The sequence below is a fragment of the Macaca mulatta genome, chromosome 12 (assembly GCF_049350105.2).
Source record: "Macaca mulatta isolate MMU2019108-1 chromosome 12, T2T-MMU8v2.0, whole genome shotgun sequence".
Lineage (NCBI taxonomy): Eukaryota > Metazoa > Chordata > Mammalia > Primates > Cercopithecidae > Macaca > Macaca mulatta.
In genome coordinates, this window is record NC_133417.1 from 95,266,539 (window position 1) to 95,285,047 (window position 18,509).

At 37.6% G+C, this 18,509-nt stretch overlaps 1 protein-coding gene across 2 annotated transcripts in view; it reads right to left on the minus strand.

Moving 5' to 3' along the window:
• HIBCH (3-hydroxyisobutyryl-CoA hydrolase) overlaps positions 1-18,509 on the minus strand; it is a 118,163-nt gene that overhangs the window by 52,586 nt on the left and 47,068 nt on the right. For both annotated transcript variants that reach the window (XR_013402082.1, XM_015110551.3), the window contains exon 7: positions 6,461-6,539. Coding sequence is in view for 1 of the 2 variants with exons in the window: in XM_015110551.3 (XP_014966037.3) it covers positions 6,461-6,539 (79 nt within the window). In the remaining variant the exon portion in view is untranslated. The remainder of the gene's footprint in view (positions 1-6,460; positions 6,540-18,509) is intronic.

Genomic DNA, 18,509 nt, shown 5'->3' on the forward strand with positions numbered 1-18,509 from the left:
ATTAATGTATATTAAAATTTTAAAAGCCACTTGTGGCTAGTGGCTATACAGTATTGGACAATATAGCTCTAGACTAATGTAATAACCTATTATCCAATCTCACTGCTTCTACTCTGCAACCCCTACAATCCATTATCCTCAAAGCAGCCAGAATCATGGTACTAAAATACAAACTAGATTATGTCATTGCCTGTTTTATACTCTTCCACAAATTCCCATATTTAGGTTTAAATCTTAACTCCTCACCAGAGGCCCCCATGTACCCTTTTGAGAGCATGTCACATCACTCCTGCCCTCGATTCAGACACAGATTGCCTCCATTTTGTTCCTTTAACAGGCCAAGTTCATTCTTACCTAAGGGTCTTGAGCTAACTTTTCTCAATGCCACAATATTCTTCTCTCAGTTCTTCATGCAGCTGACTCTTATCATTCAAATTTCAGCTTAAAGGACAACTCCACTGAGAGCATATTTAATCATCCAATTTAAAGTAGCTATCTGGGAGACTTACACTTTGGACATGATAGAGTAACAGGAACCAGACTTATCCCCCTACCTGAAACAACTATAAAAACAAACACAATATATGGATCAATAGTGTTTTCAACACACTGAACATCAAGCAATAAAGAAAAGTGGTCTCTGAATATCAGAAAACAAACAAGGTAAATCCTAGAACAGCTCCAACTTCATGCCTTGAGTGAGTTCCCAGGCCCAGTATAGTCCCTCATTTGAGAAGATGAAGCTAAGAGTCTAGGGAAATCAAGAGAGCTAGAAATCCCAGAACAGAGTACCAGAGCGGAGAGAGCTGCAGAGAGAAAGCCCTGGAGATCTGCAGGGTGTCTCTTTTAAGTACTTAGCTTAGGAAAGGACTGTGTGTGTGTGTGTGTGTGTGTGTGTGTGTGTGAAGAAACTACATGATCAGTCAGTTTTCACACTGCTCAAGACTGGGTAATTTGTAAAGGAAAGAGGTTTAATCGACTCATAGTTCCACATGGCTAAGGAGGCCTCAGGAAACTTACAATCATAGCAGAAGGCAAAGCAAGCTTGGATCTTCTCACATGGCAGCAGGAGTGAAAAGAGTGAGGAGCAAAGGGAGAAGAGTCCCTTATAAAACCATCAGCTCTCGTAAGAACTCACTACCATGAGAACATCAAAGGAGAAACTGCCTCCACGATCCAATCACCTCCTACCACATCTCTCCCTGGACACGTAGGGATTACGGGGATTACAATTCAAGATGAGATTTGGGGGAGGACACAACACCTAACCATACCACTACATGAGACTAAGGAAAGAAATACAGAAAATGATTACAGAGAACAGTACTGGGAACCCATGACAGGACTAAAAACAGCATGTTCCCCACCACCTGGACTAGAAAAACTCATGATTGATGTCATGGGGCACTGCACAGAACACAAAGAAAGATCTTGCCTCAGTAGTGGGAAATAATTAGCCCTAGTTGGAGCATTGCTCCAATCCTGCAAAAAAATATTAATAATAAATCTTATAACACTTGAAAACATTAAGATGTTTCCCAGGAATTTAAATTCATCTCAGAAGAAATCTCAAAAATACTTAAAAGAATACAAAAATATCCAGCACCCAACAAAGTTTACAATATCTATAATTCGATAAAAAATTATGAGCTATCTAAAGATGCAGGAAAATACTAACCATAAAGAGGTGATTTAAAAAAAGAGAACTGACATAAATATAAAAACTAGTAGAAAAAAACATTAACACAGTTATCACAAACATAACCTCTATATCCAAGAAGTTAAATAGAGACACAGAAGATTTTTCTTTTTAAAAAAAGAACCAGCCGGGCGCAGTGGCTCAAGCCTGTAATCCCAGCACTTTGGGAGGCCGAGACGGGCGGATCACGAGGTCAGGAGATCAAGACCATCCTGGCTAACACGGTGAAACCCCGTCTCTACTAAATAATACAAAAATCTAGCCGGGCGTGGTGGCGGGCGCCTGTAGTCCCAGCTACTCAGGAGGCTGAGGCAGGAGAATGGCATAAACCCAGGAGGCGGAGCTTGCAGTGAGCTGAGATCCAGCCACTGCACTCCAGCCTGGGTGACAGAGCGAGACTCCGTCTCAAAAAAAAAAAAAAAAAAAAAAAAAATCATACTTCTAGAGATGAAAACTGAAATGAATGTATAAGCTGAAAAATACCTGGATGAGATTAAGGGCAGATGAGATCTTGTAGAAGAAAAGATTAATGAACTTAAGGACATAGGAACAGAAACTATCTAAAATGAAAGAGAGAAAAAAAATTTTTTTAATGAACAAAGCATAAGTGAGCCTTACAGAAGTATGACCAGAACTCCTGAAAAGGGAATGGGTGGAAGAAAAATATTTGCAGAAATAATGGCAAAAATTTTTCCAAATTTGACAGAAATTATAAACCTAAGTAGCTCAACAACCATAAGCATTAGAAATACAAAGAACACCAAAGCACATCATAACCAAATGGCCTGAAACATGTGATCAAGAGAAAATCTTAAGAGCAGCAAGAGAAAATAAAAAGACACAGGAACAAAAATAAAGAAGAGAAAAGATGTTTTGTAGGAAATTAAATGAGAAGACAGTGTAGTAACATCTTTAAATTACTGAAATTAAAAACCAGAGTAGAATCTAATTCCATACCCACATCTCATACAAGTGAACTCAGGTTTCACCTGAGGAAATGAAAGAAGAGCAAACAAGATCTAAAATAAGCAGAAAAAAAGGAGGAATGAATACTGGAGCAGAAATCAGCAAAATAAAAAATAAATGAAAACAAAAATCTGTTTCAGATCAATAAAATTAATAAACCTCTAACTAGATTGATCAGGGAGAAAAAGAGAAGACACAATGACCAATATCAAGAATGAGAGCCAGAAATATCTACAGAGTCTACAGATATTAAAAAGATAATAAGGGAATATTATTGTCTTAGTCCATTTTGTGTTGCTATGACAGAATACCACAGACTGGGGTAATTAAGAAAAAAAAAATTATTTGTCACAGTTCTGGAGGCTAGGAAGTCCGATATCATGGTGTCAACATCACACGAGGGCCTTCTTGGTGCATCATCCCATGGCAAAAGGCAAGGGTGAGATAGGACAAGAGAGCAGGAGGAAAGGGGGCTGAAGTTATCCCTGTATCGGGAACCAACCTGCAAAAACTGGAAAAGCCCTCATGACCCACTCACCTCTTAGTGGTCCCAACTCTCAACACTGCTGAGTTGGGAATTAAGTTTCCAACACGTGAACTTCAGGGGATATATACAAAAAAGCAATTACGAACAACTTTATGCTAACAAATTGACAAATTCCTTGAAAGGCCCTGATATGGTTTGGCTCTGCGTCCCCACTCAAATCTCATGTTGAAATGTTATCCCCAGTGTTGGATGAGGGGCCTGGTGGAAGGTGATTGGGTCATGGGGGCAGATGTCCCCCCATTGTTCTCATAATAGTGAGTTCTCATGATATCTGGTTGTTTTAAAGTGTGCAATACTTCCCCCTTCACTCTCCTGCCAGCCACGTGAAGATGCACTTGCTTCCCCTTCATCTTTAGTCATGACTATAAGTTTCTGCAGACCTCCCCAGTCATGCTTCCTGTACAGCCTGTGGAACTGTGAGCCAATTAAACCTCTTTTCTTTATAAATTACCCAGTCTCAGGTAGCTCTCTATAGCAATGTGAGAATGGACTAATACAGAAAACTGGTACCAGAGAAGTAGGGCATTGCTATAAAGATAACTGAAAATGTAGAAGTGACTTGGGAACTAGGCAACAAGCAGAGATTGGAAGACGTTGCCTCTTCACTCTGCTAACTGTTTTCTTTGCTGTGCTTCTAGAAGCATTTTACATGATGTAATTCTACTTGTCTGTGCACAGGCCTTGGGAGCCACCCCTTGCATCAGTGTAGACTGGATGTTGGATGGATTCAAAGGAAATTGTGTATTTTTGTTTTTGTTGCCTGAGTTTTTGGGGTCAAAGCAAAAAAATTACTGCCCAGATTAATGTCATATCATTTTCCTATATGTTTTCTTCTAGTGATTTTGCAGTTTCAGGTTGTATGACTACATCTTTAATCCATTTCAGTTTTTTATTAAATATAATATGAGGTATGGGTCTAATTTCATTTTTCTGCACATGGATATCCAGTTTTTCTGACATCATTTATTGAAGAAACTGTCCTTTCACCATTATGTATTTTTCGCATCTTTCTTAAAAATCACTTGACGGCAAATATATGGATTTGTCTCTGAGCTTGCTATTCTTTTCCAGTGGTCTATGTATCCATCTTTATTCCAGTACTATGCTATTTTGATCACTAAAGCTTTGCAATAGTGTTTGAAGTCAGTACAAAGTCTCTAGCTTTGTTCTTTTTGCTCAAGATTACCTTAGTTATCTGCAGTCTTTTTTGGTTCCATATGAATTTTAGAATTGTTTTTTCTATTTTTTTGAAGACTGACATTGGGATTTTGATAGGGATTACATTGAATCTGTAGATTACTTTCGGTAGTATGAACATTTTAAAAATATTCTTCCAATCCATGAACATGGAATACATCTTTTTATTTATTTGAGTCTTCAATTTTTTTCATCAGTTTTGTAGTTTTCAGTATACAGATGTGTGTGTGTGTGTGTGTGTCTGTGTGTGTGTATGTGTCTGTGTGTGTGTATGTGTCTGACATGGTCTGGCTGTATTGCCCAGGCTACAGTGTAGTGGCGTGATCTCAGCTCACTGCAGCCTCTGCTTCCAGGGCTCAAACCATCCTTTTACCTCCACCTCCTGAGCAGCTGGGACCACAGGCGCACGTCACCACGCCCAACTACTTTTTGTTATTTTTGTAGAGATGGGGTTTTGCCATACAGATTTTACCTCCTTGGTTACATTTATTTCTAAGTATGTTATTATTTTTGATGTTTTTGTAAATGAAATTGTTTTCTTATTTTTCAAATAGTTTGCTGTTAGTGTATAGAAATGCTGATTTTTATGTGTTGATTTTATATCCTACAGCTTTACTGTATTTACTTATTAGTTCAAACAGTTTTTTGTTGGAGCTGTTAGAGTTTTCTACATATATATATATAAGAGCATGTCATCAGCAGTGACAGTTTCACCTCTGCTTTTCCTGTTTGGATCCTTTTTATTTCCTTCTCTTCCCTAATTGCTCTGGCAAGGACTTTCAATACAGTATTGAATAGAAACAATGAGAGCAGGAATCACTGTCTTGTTCCTGATCTTAAATGAAAAACATATACCTTAATATCTAACTTAATTGGTAAAAGATTAAATGCTTTCCCCTAAAATCAGGAACAAGGAAAAGATGTCCACTCTCACCACTTATATTCAACACTATATTGGAAGTTCTATTCTACGCAATAGGGTAAGAGAAAGAAATAAAAGGTATCCAGGTTAGAAAGGAAAAAGCAAAACTGCTGTTACTTGTAAATGACATAACTGTCTCTTTAGGAATTCCAGTACAGTAGAATCGAATTCTATTTAATTCTAAAGCAACTAAAACTAATAAGTGAGTTTAATAAGTCTGCATGATAAAGGTAAATACAAAAATCAACTGTATTTCCACAGACTGGTAAATAACAATTAGAACTGAAAGCTTTTCCAAAAATATCATTAATATGAAATACTTATGGATAAATATGACAAAAGATAAGACCTATAAACTGAAAACTAAAAATCCATGCTCAGAGAAATTAAAGACCACTTACATAAATGGAGAAATATATCTTGACCACAGGTCTGAAAAGACTCGATAGTGTTAAGATGTCAATTCTCTCTAAATTCACCTGCAGGCTTTTTTGTTGAAATTGACAAGTAACTCTAAAATACATATGGAAATATAAAGAACCTATACAGCCAAAGCAACTTGGTGAGATACAAAGAACAAAGGTGGAACATTATCACCACCTGATTTTAAGACTTACTATAAAGCAACACTAACCAAGACAACAACCATGATTGACATCTACAGACAACTGTAACAAAGCTACACAGACAATTCGGTGGCAAAACAATACTCTTTCAACAGTTGGTACTGGAATGATTGTATTTCCATATACGAAATAAACTTTGACTTATACAGATGATCCATACCCCTCACCATATACAAAAATTAACTCAAAAGTGTCATATGAGAGTTTTGATCAGAACTCAAAACTGCACAGATCTAAAGGCAAAAATATATTCCCTTAATGATATCTTATCTATAGTGTTAATGTTTTATTTATAGTGTGTTGTCTCCTTTAATGTTCTCAGTTTTGTGTTTTCAGATACAATTATTGAGCTGATACTGACTTTTCCTCTTTAATTTCTTTTTTAAAATCCTTTCCTTGTATCTCACACAAGATTCCTCAATTCCTTCAACAATAGTAAACTCTGAAATGTATCAAAAGAAGATGATGCTAAAAGTAATTATTAAAAAAATTCTGGTTGTTACCTATTGCTGTTTCTGGCATAGCAAAAAGACACTTTTCTGTAGCCACTCGAAATTGCCCATGGACTGAGAGACCAACTCCCTAGAGAAAAAAGGCAAAAAAAGAAAGGGGGGGATTAAAAATGTTGTTAAAAAGCAAACAATTCACAAACTTACAAACATTACATTACAAAGTACGAAGCAAGTAAATTATCTTTATACTCCACAGGAACTTGCTTCAGAGATAGGCTGTCCCCACCTCCTTCAATTAACTTTGAATTCCACGAACAGCACATGACTATATTCCCCTTTATTAAACATTTACACATGAAGTCTGACCACACACCCATCCTAGTCTGGTCATTCTCTTCCTCCAGAGACACATAGCTATTATCAATTTGGTAAGTAACCCACAGATTTTTTTCCCTATGTATTTCTTATATTTGAATAAATGTATATACTTATCTGATACATATTTTATATATAATAATATATACAACTATACATATATAAAAGTCACACTCTATTCCATGGCCTGCAAGGCTCTACAACACCTGGCCTAGCCTAACTCTTTGACTTTATCTCCCATCACTCTTCCCGCACTCATTCCACTAGCCATGGAGGCTTCATGCCATTCCTCCAAAATTTTAAGCTTTTACAATTTCAATTAATCATAAAACCTCTAAGGTAAGAAGACATACTAGAGAAGGCCACTGCCTGCTCAATCACTGTTTTTCTCTAAGGGAATCTGCTCTTCCCAGAGACTTTTTTTTCCTTTCCCCAGGAAGGGCTGAACTAGGGATGGGCAATGGACCCAAGGGCAGCCAATGGAGACTAACCAGAATTCAGAGGCCTGGGGCGCAAAGGGGCAGGGGTGAATTAGACAAGGTTCTTACTCCTAGGTACTTAAACTAAAACACAGTGCGCAGTTGTCAGCTGATGACAGGCAGTGAAGCTTAAAGGTCATCTGACATTTGAGTTAAAGATGACATGATAGCCAAGTAAAAGCTGTTATTGTATGCGGTAGAGACAAAAAAAAAAAAAAAAACAAAAAAAAACCCTGAGAATGCTGTAGTCTGTACAAGACAGAAGACAAAACAAACACATAAAAAGAAGCGGAGATAGAAAAATAAACACACAACTTAAATTTGCCTTAAGCCCACACCTGCAGTCCAATTTTCAGGAACATAAGCAATGCTTATGGTCCCTGAACTTGTCTAATAACTGCCCCATTCTCTTTTGAGGATCTTTTTGAGTGAGTCTCTGTTCTTTCCAAATTAAAATGTCTCTTTACCACATTTTCAGTTAGAACTAGACCTAGATCCTGTCGTCAGCAACACACAACATAAGTATTTGGGCCCCCAGCATATATTCACTGAAATACTGTCCTGTGCTTTCCCTCCCAACACAACCTCCTAACACTGGTGTCCCTGACTAGCCATTCCCATCACATCTTCTGGAATCTTAACTCCTTTACAAAAGAACAACCTAACAGACCAAATTCTCTACAGAGGGCCCTCTCCACCTCCTGAACTCTATGGAAAAAGAAACTTAAAAGCCCCATATTACTTCACATAGAAACTACAGATCCATGCAGAGTAATTGATCCATTGATTCCATTCGTTATCTTGTATTACATAGTATGTTTTGTTTCAGCATTGGCTGATAATAGTGAATTAAAGAAAAGACATCAGGATTTGAGTAAAAAGTTATTAATGAAAAACTATCAGAATAAGAGACCACAGACAAAAGTATCATTAAGAGCCAATTTTAAAGCCTTTCAATAAAGATGAAGGTTCAGAATAGTCAAGCCACTTCACTTGAAGATACTAGGAATACGCTGAACCATTTCAAATGTAAAACCCTAATGGCAGATTCATAACTAATTTTTCTATCTTACATCAAAGAATCTATTATAGGTTACTTGTAAGCAGTCCCCCTTAACTTCTGAAATTTGATTTTACATTTTATTTGACCATTAATCTTAGCTGATACTCCTTTGCTAGATTAAAAAGGCTCCAAAGTCTTCAAGTTTTATTGTATTAGCTAATTTTTATACAGATTCATTCTCCAAATACAATACTTTATTCCAATTCCTACTCTCCCCAAATACTCTCCCCCAAACCTACCAAACCCAGTAGTCAAATCTCATTTTTCATCAAGCTGACCACTAGCTAAACAGCTCAGTAATATGACAGTTGCTCATTCCTACTTTATGAAATGCTTTACTGGATTTTGAGACACCATACATTCCTATTTTGAAATCTAACTCATTAGTTTGCTCTTTCATTTCTCCCTGATATCAAAGTGTTGATCTGCCACAATAATTAGATGCCATCTTTCTACTCCACTTCACTCTACCCCACTGAACTCTGTCCTGTCTACATTCATTCCCTAGGAGATCTCTTCCAGCCCTAGGATTTTAAGCACCACCTAAAACACTAATAAATTATTTCCCCATCCCTGATTTCTCTACTCAGCTATTTAACATCTCATCTTGAATGTCTAGTAAGTATCTCAACCTTCACACATCAAAAGTAAATCTCTTGATTTCTGCTTAAGTGTGCTCCTCCCTCTGTCTTCATCTCAGTAAATAGCACCACAATTTACCAAGCCGCTCAGGTCAAACATCTCAGCATTACCTTCTTTCCTTCCTACCCCACAATGTAATCTATGAACTATCCTGAGAGCTCTAACTTCAAAATATATCCTGGACTGGGCCACTTTTCACCACCCACACCATTACAACCCTACTTGAAGCCTTTATCCTTTCTTGCCCGGGCTAGTGTATCTTGCTTCTACTCTTGCCACAATCTATCATCTCCATACCAGTCAAAGCACGCTTATTCAAATGTAAAACATCTCATGTCCTTCTCCTGCCCAAAAGTCTCCAGTGACTTCCCATCACACTAAAATATTATCATGACTGATATGGTCCCATATGATCTGGTCCCTTTCTACCTTCCTGATTTTATAGACTACCATTCCCCACTTTCTCACTTTCTCTCCAGTAAGCCACATGGGCTTTCCTTTTTTTTTTTTTTTTTTTTTTTTTTTTTAACTTTCTTGATGTATAATATCCACTTAAAGGTACACAAACAGTAACAAATAGTAAGTTCGCAAGCATATAGTTTCAATGAGTTGGCCCCAAATGAACACACCCATGTAACCAAAACTCAGATAAAAACTATCAGAAATTGCATTATGCACCCTGTCAGTCACTACACCCTCCATCCTTCAAGTAGCTACTACCTTGACCTCTAACAAAGGATTAGAGCTTTTTCTGGCTTAGCTAGATGTAAATAGAATCACAGAATATATATTACTATCTGACTTCTTTCAGTCAACATTATGTTTGTGATTTTATGTTCTCGCATATAGCAGTAATTTGTTCTTTTTCATTGCATAGCATCCCTTTGTATGAATAAACAATTTGTTAATCCATTCTAATATGAATGGCTACTTGTGTTGTCTCCATTTTGGCTACTGCAAATAACAATTCAGTGGCCATTCTGCATATGTTTTGGTGCATAAGTGCACACATTTTGGTCAGATATGAGTAAAAGTGTCAGGTCAAAGAGTTATTAATCAGCCAGGCATGGTGGCTCACGTCACGCCTGTAATCCCAGCACTTTCGGAGGCCGAGGTGGGCAGGTCACCTGAGATCAGGAGTTCAAGATCAGCCTGGCCAACATGGTGAAACCCTGTCTCTACTAAAACTACAAAAATTAGCTGGGCATGGTGTCATGTGCCTATAATCCTAGCTACTCAGGAGGCTGAGGCAGGAGAATCGCTTGAACCTGGGAGGTGGAGGTTGCAATGAGTTGAGATTGCACCACTGCACTCCAGCCTGGAGGACAGAGCAAGACTCCATCTCAAAAAAAAAAAAACAAAAAACAAAAACAAAAAAACAAAAAAACCTATTGATTCATTCAACTTTAAAATATATCAAAATTTCCTAAGTGGTAGTACCAATTTCTACTCCACTAGCTGTATACAAGTTTGCTGTTCTACATCCTCACCAACACTTCAAGATGTCCTTCACATTTTAGGCATTCTAATGACTATATGTTAGTATTTCACTGCAGTTTTAATTTGCATATCCTTGATGATTAATGCAGTTGAGAGCTTTTTCAGGTTTATTAGCTATCTGGGTATCTTTGTGAAATGTCTAACCTTTTGCTGTGAAAAGTCTGTTCTAATCTTTTGCTCTTTTTTTTTAACTGGATTTTTGAATTGGTAGAAATTCATATATTCTAGACATGATTCCCTTATCAGATATGTACCAAATATGCTTTCAGTCTGTGGCTTGCCTTTTCACTCTTTCAAGGATGGCTTGGAATGAACAGAAGTTCTCATTCTTAACACATTACAGTTTGTTCACTTTGCTTACGGTACATTTAGTGTATTATTTAAGTAATCCCTCCCTAACCCCTGGGATTGAAATTTTCTTTGTGAAAAGGTTTTTAAAGATTTACTTTCATTAACAGTTACGGATTATATAAAAATTTGACCATTTCATCAAAATTTTGAAATATATGAGCATAAAGTTGTACATAACATCCTCTCGTAATCTTTTTTATGGCTATGGGTTTTATAGGGATGTGCTATTTTTCATTTCTAGATTTGTAACACACTCTGCTTTTACCTTTGTCTTTAACAACTTATCACTAAGGATTTATCAGTTTTAATGGTCTATAAAAATAATTTTCAGCTTTGATATTTACTGTTTATTGATTTTAAATTTCTTTTTTTTTTTTTTTTTTGTATTTTGATCATTTCATTGTGATGTCATATAAGGTTACTGCTCACGTTCCAAACATTTGGGATTTCCCTGTTATCTTTCTATTACAGATTGCAACCTTAATTCCACTGGGGACAGATAATATATTCTGTAAAACTAATCCTTTAAAATATATTAAGACGAATTCCATGGCCTATTTTGGCAAGTGTTTAATACACACGTGAAATGGAATGTGAATTCTGTAGTTACTGAGTGCATGTTCATTAGGTCAAGCTTATTAAACAATGTTCATTCAAATCACATATGTGCATATAAAATATGTGCACGAAAATATATGTACTCAGTATGTCTTTGTTTCATCTGTTACTGAAAGAAATATGTTTGAATCTTTTCTTTCTTATGATTGTGGTTTTACCTATCTCCCCTTTTAGAGTTTTCCACTTGTTTACAAGATTAGTCATTTTTATTTACTTATTTATTTTGAGCCAAAGTCTCACCCTGTCGTCCAGGCTGCAGTGCAGTGGCGCGATCTTTACTCACTGCAACCTCAGTCTCCTGCGCTCAAGTGATTCTCCTGCCTCACCTCCAGAGCAGCTGGGACTACAGATGTGCGCTGCCACACCCAGCTAATTTTGGTATTTTTAGTAAAGATGGGATTTCACCATGTTGGACAGGCTGGTCTCCAACTCCAGGCCTCAGGTGATGCACCTGCCTCGGCATCCCAAAGCTGGGATTACAGCCATGAGTCACTGCACCTGGTCACAAAATGAGTCATTTTTATTTTATTTTTATTTTTAATTAATTTATCTTTTTGAGACAGAGTCTTGCTTTGTTGCCCAGGCTGCAGAGCAGTGGCGCAATATCGGCTCACCGCAACCTCCGCCTCTTGTGTTCAAGCAATTCTCCTGCCTCAGCCTTCCAAGTAGCTGGGATTACAGGCGTCCACCATGACACCAGGCTAATTTGTTTATTTTTAGTTGAGACGGGGTTTCGCCATGTTGGCCAGGCTGGTCTCAAACTCCTGACCTCAGGTGACCCAACTGCCTCAGCCTCCCAAAGTGCTGGGATTACAGGCATGAGAAACTGCACCTGGCCAAGATTAGTCATTTCTATTTTTATTATTTTTATTTTTAATTTTTAGAAGACCAATTCTGTCCACAGTGTATGAATGTTTTAGGTGAGGCTGGGGTGATGGGGAGAGTGAGGTGAAGACAGCATCTATAAATCTCATGACTTTGTTGTTGTTTTGTTTCGTATTTTTGGAGACAGAATCTCCATCTGTCACCCAGGCTGGAGCACAGTGGTGTGACCTCGGCTCACTGCAACCTCTGTGTCCTGGGTTCAAGCGATTCTCCTGCCTCAGCCTCCCAAGTAGCTGGGATTACAGGCGCATGTAACCGTGCCCTGCTAATTTTTGTATTTTTAATAGAGACGGAGTTTCACCATGTTGGCCAGGCTGATCTCGAACACCTGACCTCAGGTTATCCACCCACCTCGGCCTCCCAAAGGGCTGGGATTACAGGCGTGAGTCACCGCACCCTGCCAAGATTAGTCATTTAAAAATGTTTGAAAATATCATACCAGGAGAGTTATTTCAGATAGGCAAAGGTTTGTTCGTATAGTTTCTCCGTTTTAGTACTAGTGCCATATTGTTCACTATGGAATTCATTAAGTAATTCTGCTTCATATTTAGTTATAAACCAAGGCTTTTCGACAAGTACTTACAAAGTATCTTTCTGCAGTTGATCGATTATAAAGTATTGACTGCGCTCAATAATCAGTGATCTTAAAATGGTAAAAAGCTGAATAAAGTTTGAAACAGATTGAGCTAAGCCTTATCTTCTAAAGAAGCAAAAACGGAAATCTAGGGCTTGCCAAGTTTGGCCCCTAAGTGCTACACCTCAGGAACTAGGATAGCCTAGATTCAAGACATCATTCTAGGATGACCTAGAATTAAGTCCAACTTCAAATTCTCTGAAGTCCTGACTAGACTGAGATGATCTGGGACTGCTAGTGCCCTTAGCCTGAACACCTACCAGAAACAAAGGTCCATCTTCTTTGGAGAGAGAATATCATCCTAGGACTCAAAAATATCTGCATTTTAAATACTCAAAAATAACTCAGAAATAATCAGACATATGAGAAAAGACCACAGCTAAAGACACAACAGAAACAGACTCATAGGACATTAAAATTTAAAGGTACTATCTAACCATTCTGCAATTATGGTATGTCCTACCTCAAATAAAAGTTTTTGTCATAAAATGTACGTCATGTGATATTTAAAAAGTTATACCACTTTCCTCTAGTTAGTGTGGTATGTTATCTTCTTTCTTTTAACCCTTCTGTGCCTTATATTTATGCTGTCCCAAGCACTCTGATAGTCACTGTTTCTTAACTGCGTTATTATTAAACAATCATCTTCAGGTAGTAACATAATCTACTATAAAGAATGTTAATATGGACAAGCATAATTAACATTTGAACACAAATGGAAGAAGGATGTGACTGTACTCAAACTCCTACTCTGTCGCTATAAAAATGACTTCCTATTTAAGTTTTTGGCATCCCTAAAGGCAAAATTTAGGCAACCTAAGACTCTACTTTTTAATTAAGAAACCTAGCTAGATGAATTTTCAGACTGTTCAATAGGAGAAAAAAGCTGACACAGCTCTATTTTTGGCTTTAAAAGAACATCTCATTATAATTACTTTAAAAAGACAATTAAATCCATTCAAACATATAAATATGTTAATCTGCAACTAGGAATCAGCACTCACTCCCATATGTCCAGATATTACTATTCTAGACAAAAAGCAATTTTTTAAAACTGCTCCTTGTGGAGCAGGGCTAACCCATAGGCAATGTGCTCAGAGTAGCCCAATATTAATTTTCAAAGACTGGTTAATTACAAGTTTGGTTGTAATTTACAAAGACTGGTTTGGTACTGGTACCAAAACAGATATATAGAACAATGGAACAGGACAGAGCCCTCGGAAATAACATCACACATCTAAAACCATCTAATTTTTGACAAATCTTACAAAACAAGCAATGGAGAAAGGATTCACTATTTAATAAATGGTGCTAGGAAAACTGGTTAGCCATGTGCAGAAAACAGAAACTGGACCACCCTTACACCTTATACAAAAATTAACTTAAGATGGATTACAGACTCAAACGTAAGACCTAAAACCATAAAAGCCCTAGAAGAAAATCTAGGCAATACCATTCAGGACACAGGCATGGGCAAAGACTTCATGACTAAAACACCAAAAGCAATGGCAACAAAAGCAAAAATTGACAAATGGGATCTAATCAAACTAAAGAGCTTCTGCACAGCAAAAGAAACTGTCATCAGTGTGAACAGGTAACCTACAGAGTGGGAAAAAATTTCTGCAAGCTATCCATCTGACAAAGGTCTAATATCCAGAATCTACAAGGAACTGAAACAAATTTACAAGAAAAAAAAAATCAAAAAGTGGGCAAAGGATATGAACAGACACTTCTCAAAAGACGACATTTATGTGGCCAACAAACACATGAAATAAAGCTCATCATAACTGGTCATTAGAGAAATACAAATCAAAACCACAATGAGATACCATCTCACACCAGTTAGAATGGTGATTATTAAGAAGTCAGGAAACAACAGATGCTGGCAAGGCTGGGGAAAAATGGGAATGCTTTACACTGCTGGTGGGAGTGTAAATTAGTTCAACCACTGTGGAAGACAGTTTGGTGATTCCTCAAGGATCTAGAACCAGAAACACCATTTGACCCAGCAATCCCATTACTGGGTATATACCCAAAGGATTATAAATCATTCTACTATAAAGACACATACACACATATGTTTACTGCAGCACTATTCACAATAGCAAAGACTTGGAACCAACCTAGATGCCCATCAATGACAGACTGGATAAAGAAAATGTGGCACATACACACCATGGAATACTATGCAGCCATTAAAAAAAAAAAGAGTTCGTGTCCTTTGCAGGGGCATGGATGAAGCTGGAAGCCACCATTTCCAACAAACTAACACAGGTACAGAAAACCAAACACCGTATGTTCTCACTCATAAGTGGGAGTTGAACAATGAGAACACATGGACACAGGGAAGGGATCATCACACACCGGGGCCTGTCAGGAGGTGGGGAGCAAGGGGGACGGAGAGCATTAGGACAAATACCTAATACATGCGGGGCTTAAAACCTAGATGATGGGTTGACAGGTGCAGCAAACTACCATGGGACATGTATACCTGCATGTTCTGCACATGTATCCCAGAACTTAAAGTAAAATAAAAATTTTAAAAAGTACTAGTAAAAATAAATTGTTATTACGCCTGTTTTTTTTTTAAAAAAAGATATTTAAAGTTATTTTAAGGCATAGTTAACCACCCATGATTTATATTAATGGCAAGATTAATCCCTCAATGCATAAACACAGACACACATAAACAATTCAGCTTGGTGCTCGAAAAGTAAATATTCCAAAGTAAACAGTTAATAACCAGAGTAAAGAAGATGACAAACTCATAAAGATACACAATGGGGTGACATGACTGATGTTTACACAAAAAGTCATGGATTTAAATCTAACCAGAGGGAATGAGTAAGCTCCTGCCCAGAATAAACACTGCATCACAGTATTGGACAGTATGTGATAGCCTACCACTATCACTCAGGATAAATGGTGCTTTGAAATAGCACCACTTCAATTTCTTTTGTTAGAAATTCACGTAGATTTGTCATCACACATGCTTTCAGTATGGCATAAAAGTTACTATTATGACTATTAAATAAGTTTCTTAATATATCTCTGGGACCACATGCATTAGATTAACAAAACAGCAGGCTGCAAAGTAAAAACAAAGACTTTTTACTATGTTTCTCATATTAATGGGCTCATATTGCATCTTAATACATATTAATATATTGATTATATAATAATATATTTTAATGGACTAACACATAGAGATTAGCACCAAACAGTTTTTGCTATTGGGTATGTATAATTCATGTTATTTTTAAAATGACAAAAATGATATTCAACAACAAATAATTGAGAGAAAATATTTAACTTATTTACGTATTAACAGTCTACCATTCTAGGAGGTCCAGCCCAAAATTAAATTCATCTCCCTTCACTCTCCCCAGCTCACTCCATAGCCACTTTTCTTCTCAAATGTTAGTAAATAGTGCCACCATTCATCCCATGGCCCAGCCTAGAAACCTGAAAGTCATTCTTACTCACCTTTATCCATCACATACAATCAATCCATCATCAAAACCCATCAAGTCTTCTCCAAAATCTCCCTCTTAAATCTAACTATCTACCCTTTCATTATCTCTACCCTACTTTTCTTTTTTTTTTTTTTTTTGAGAGGGAGTCTCGCTCTGTCATCCAGGCTAGAGGACTGTGGTGCAATCTCAGCTCACTCCACCTCCTAGGTTTCAAGCGATTCTCCTGCATCAGCCTCCCAAGTAGCTGGGATTACAGGTGAGTGCCACTGGGCCCAGCTAACTTTTTGAATTTTCAGTAGAGACAGGGTTTCTATGTTGGCCAGGCTGGTCTCACACTCCCAACCTGAGGTGATCCACTGCCTCGGCCTCCCAAAGTGCTGGGATTACAGGCGTGAGCCACCGTGTCTGGCCTCTATCTTACGTTTAATCACCATAATCTCTCACCCAGTTCCCTGCAACAGCTTCCTAAATAATCACTTTACTTCCAATCCCACCCTCCTCCAGTCAATTCTTCACACCAGAGTTATCTTTCTAAAATGCAAATCTGTTCTAGACATTGACCCTGCTAAAAGGCACTTAATTAGCTCTCCATATTGATCTGAAGATCAACTACTTAACACGTCCTATAAGAGAGCTGATCTGGCTTCTTGTTTACCTCTATGGCCTCAGAATTTAACCCCTATCTCCTCCACAGTCTAAAATGTAGGCACACTGAACTCTGCTCAAATATGAATTCTCTCTTACCTCTTTTTCACATATGCTATTATCTTCCCACTCACACACTGTCATTCAACACTGCATCAAACCCTCACACAAATGAACCAACTATATTGCATTCTTTTACTACTCTCGACTTTTCATTAAATTCCTCCTTCCTTAAGTCTCAGCTCAAATATAACTTCCTCCAAGAGGCTTTCCCTACACTACCCCCATCACTACACTATTCACACATACACACAGTTAAGGCTAGTATTGTTTAATGTATTTCCAGACTACCCCACATTTGCCTGTTTGGACAGTAAGCTCTAGGAGAAAGGAAAACATGCCTGTTTTGTTCAGTATTTTATCACCAGAGCCCAACCAGGATCGAGCACATCTAGACATCCAGTAAGTTTTGCACTTTCTTGAGTAAAATAGTTGAGAACAATCTCAAATGATGGCTAAAGTCATTAATAATCAGGCTCTAGTTAGTTTCGAAGCTCACATATCCATATATCCTCAGGGGAATGAGCTCGTTTTACAGGCAAAGAGCTCTCCTCCACTTTTCTTCTCTGAAATACTTTCATGCCTCAGTAAGAAACAGAAACCTCTAGACCAAAAATCATCCAAACCAACATGGTTGGGGCAGAATCAAGGCCAGATGAGAAAGGCACAGGGCAAAAGTGCCTGCCACTTGACCTTGAATCTAGGGTGGTTTCATATTACAAATGAAAGGAACCCAAAACCTGACCAATATAGCCACAGGAAATGGCCACGGGGAAAAAAAAAAAAAAAAAAAAAAAAAAACTCCCTGTACATCTCAGAATCTGTAAGTTTGTCAAAATTGCCAAGAATATCTATACTCCCAGCAAGTCAAAAATTTCCCAGAATACAATACCTTAATGGGGAGGCAGGGGGACAGAAGGCAGTGAAGTCAAGTTCTTGGTAAGAAAATGAAAGCGCTCTCCAACTTAGACATCTGGGCTAAAGGGTAGATGGAAATGGGGTATAGGAAAGTAAAAAACAGGGCTCTATCTAATAAGACAGACAAGTGGTAAAATACAATTAAACAGACTATCTGTGGTATATTGCCAAGCACCAGAGGAACATCACTTAGATGATAAGCCATTACATCTTGAAAAATCAATATAACCCAATGCTTACCTGTTTTTAAAAAAAAAAAAAAATCTCATTAAGACACTAAATGACTCTGAAAAATTTACTGTAAGAAACTACGCAACTCAAGGCAATCCTACGGCCAGGCGTAGTGGCTCATGCCAGTAATCCCAGCAATTTGGGAGACTGACCAACATGGTGAAACCTCATCTCTATTAAAAATACAAAAATTAGCCAGGTGTGGTGGCACGCGCTTGTAATC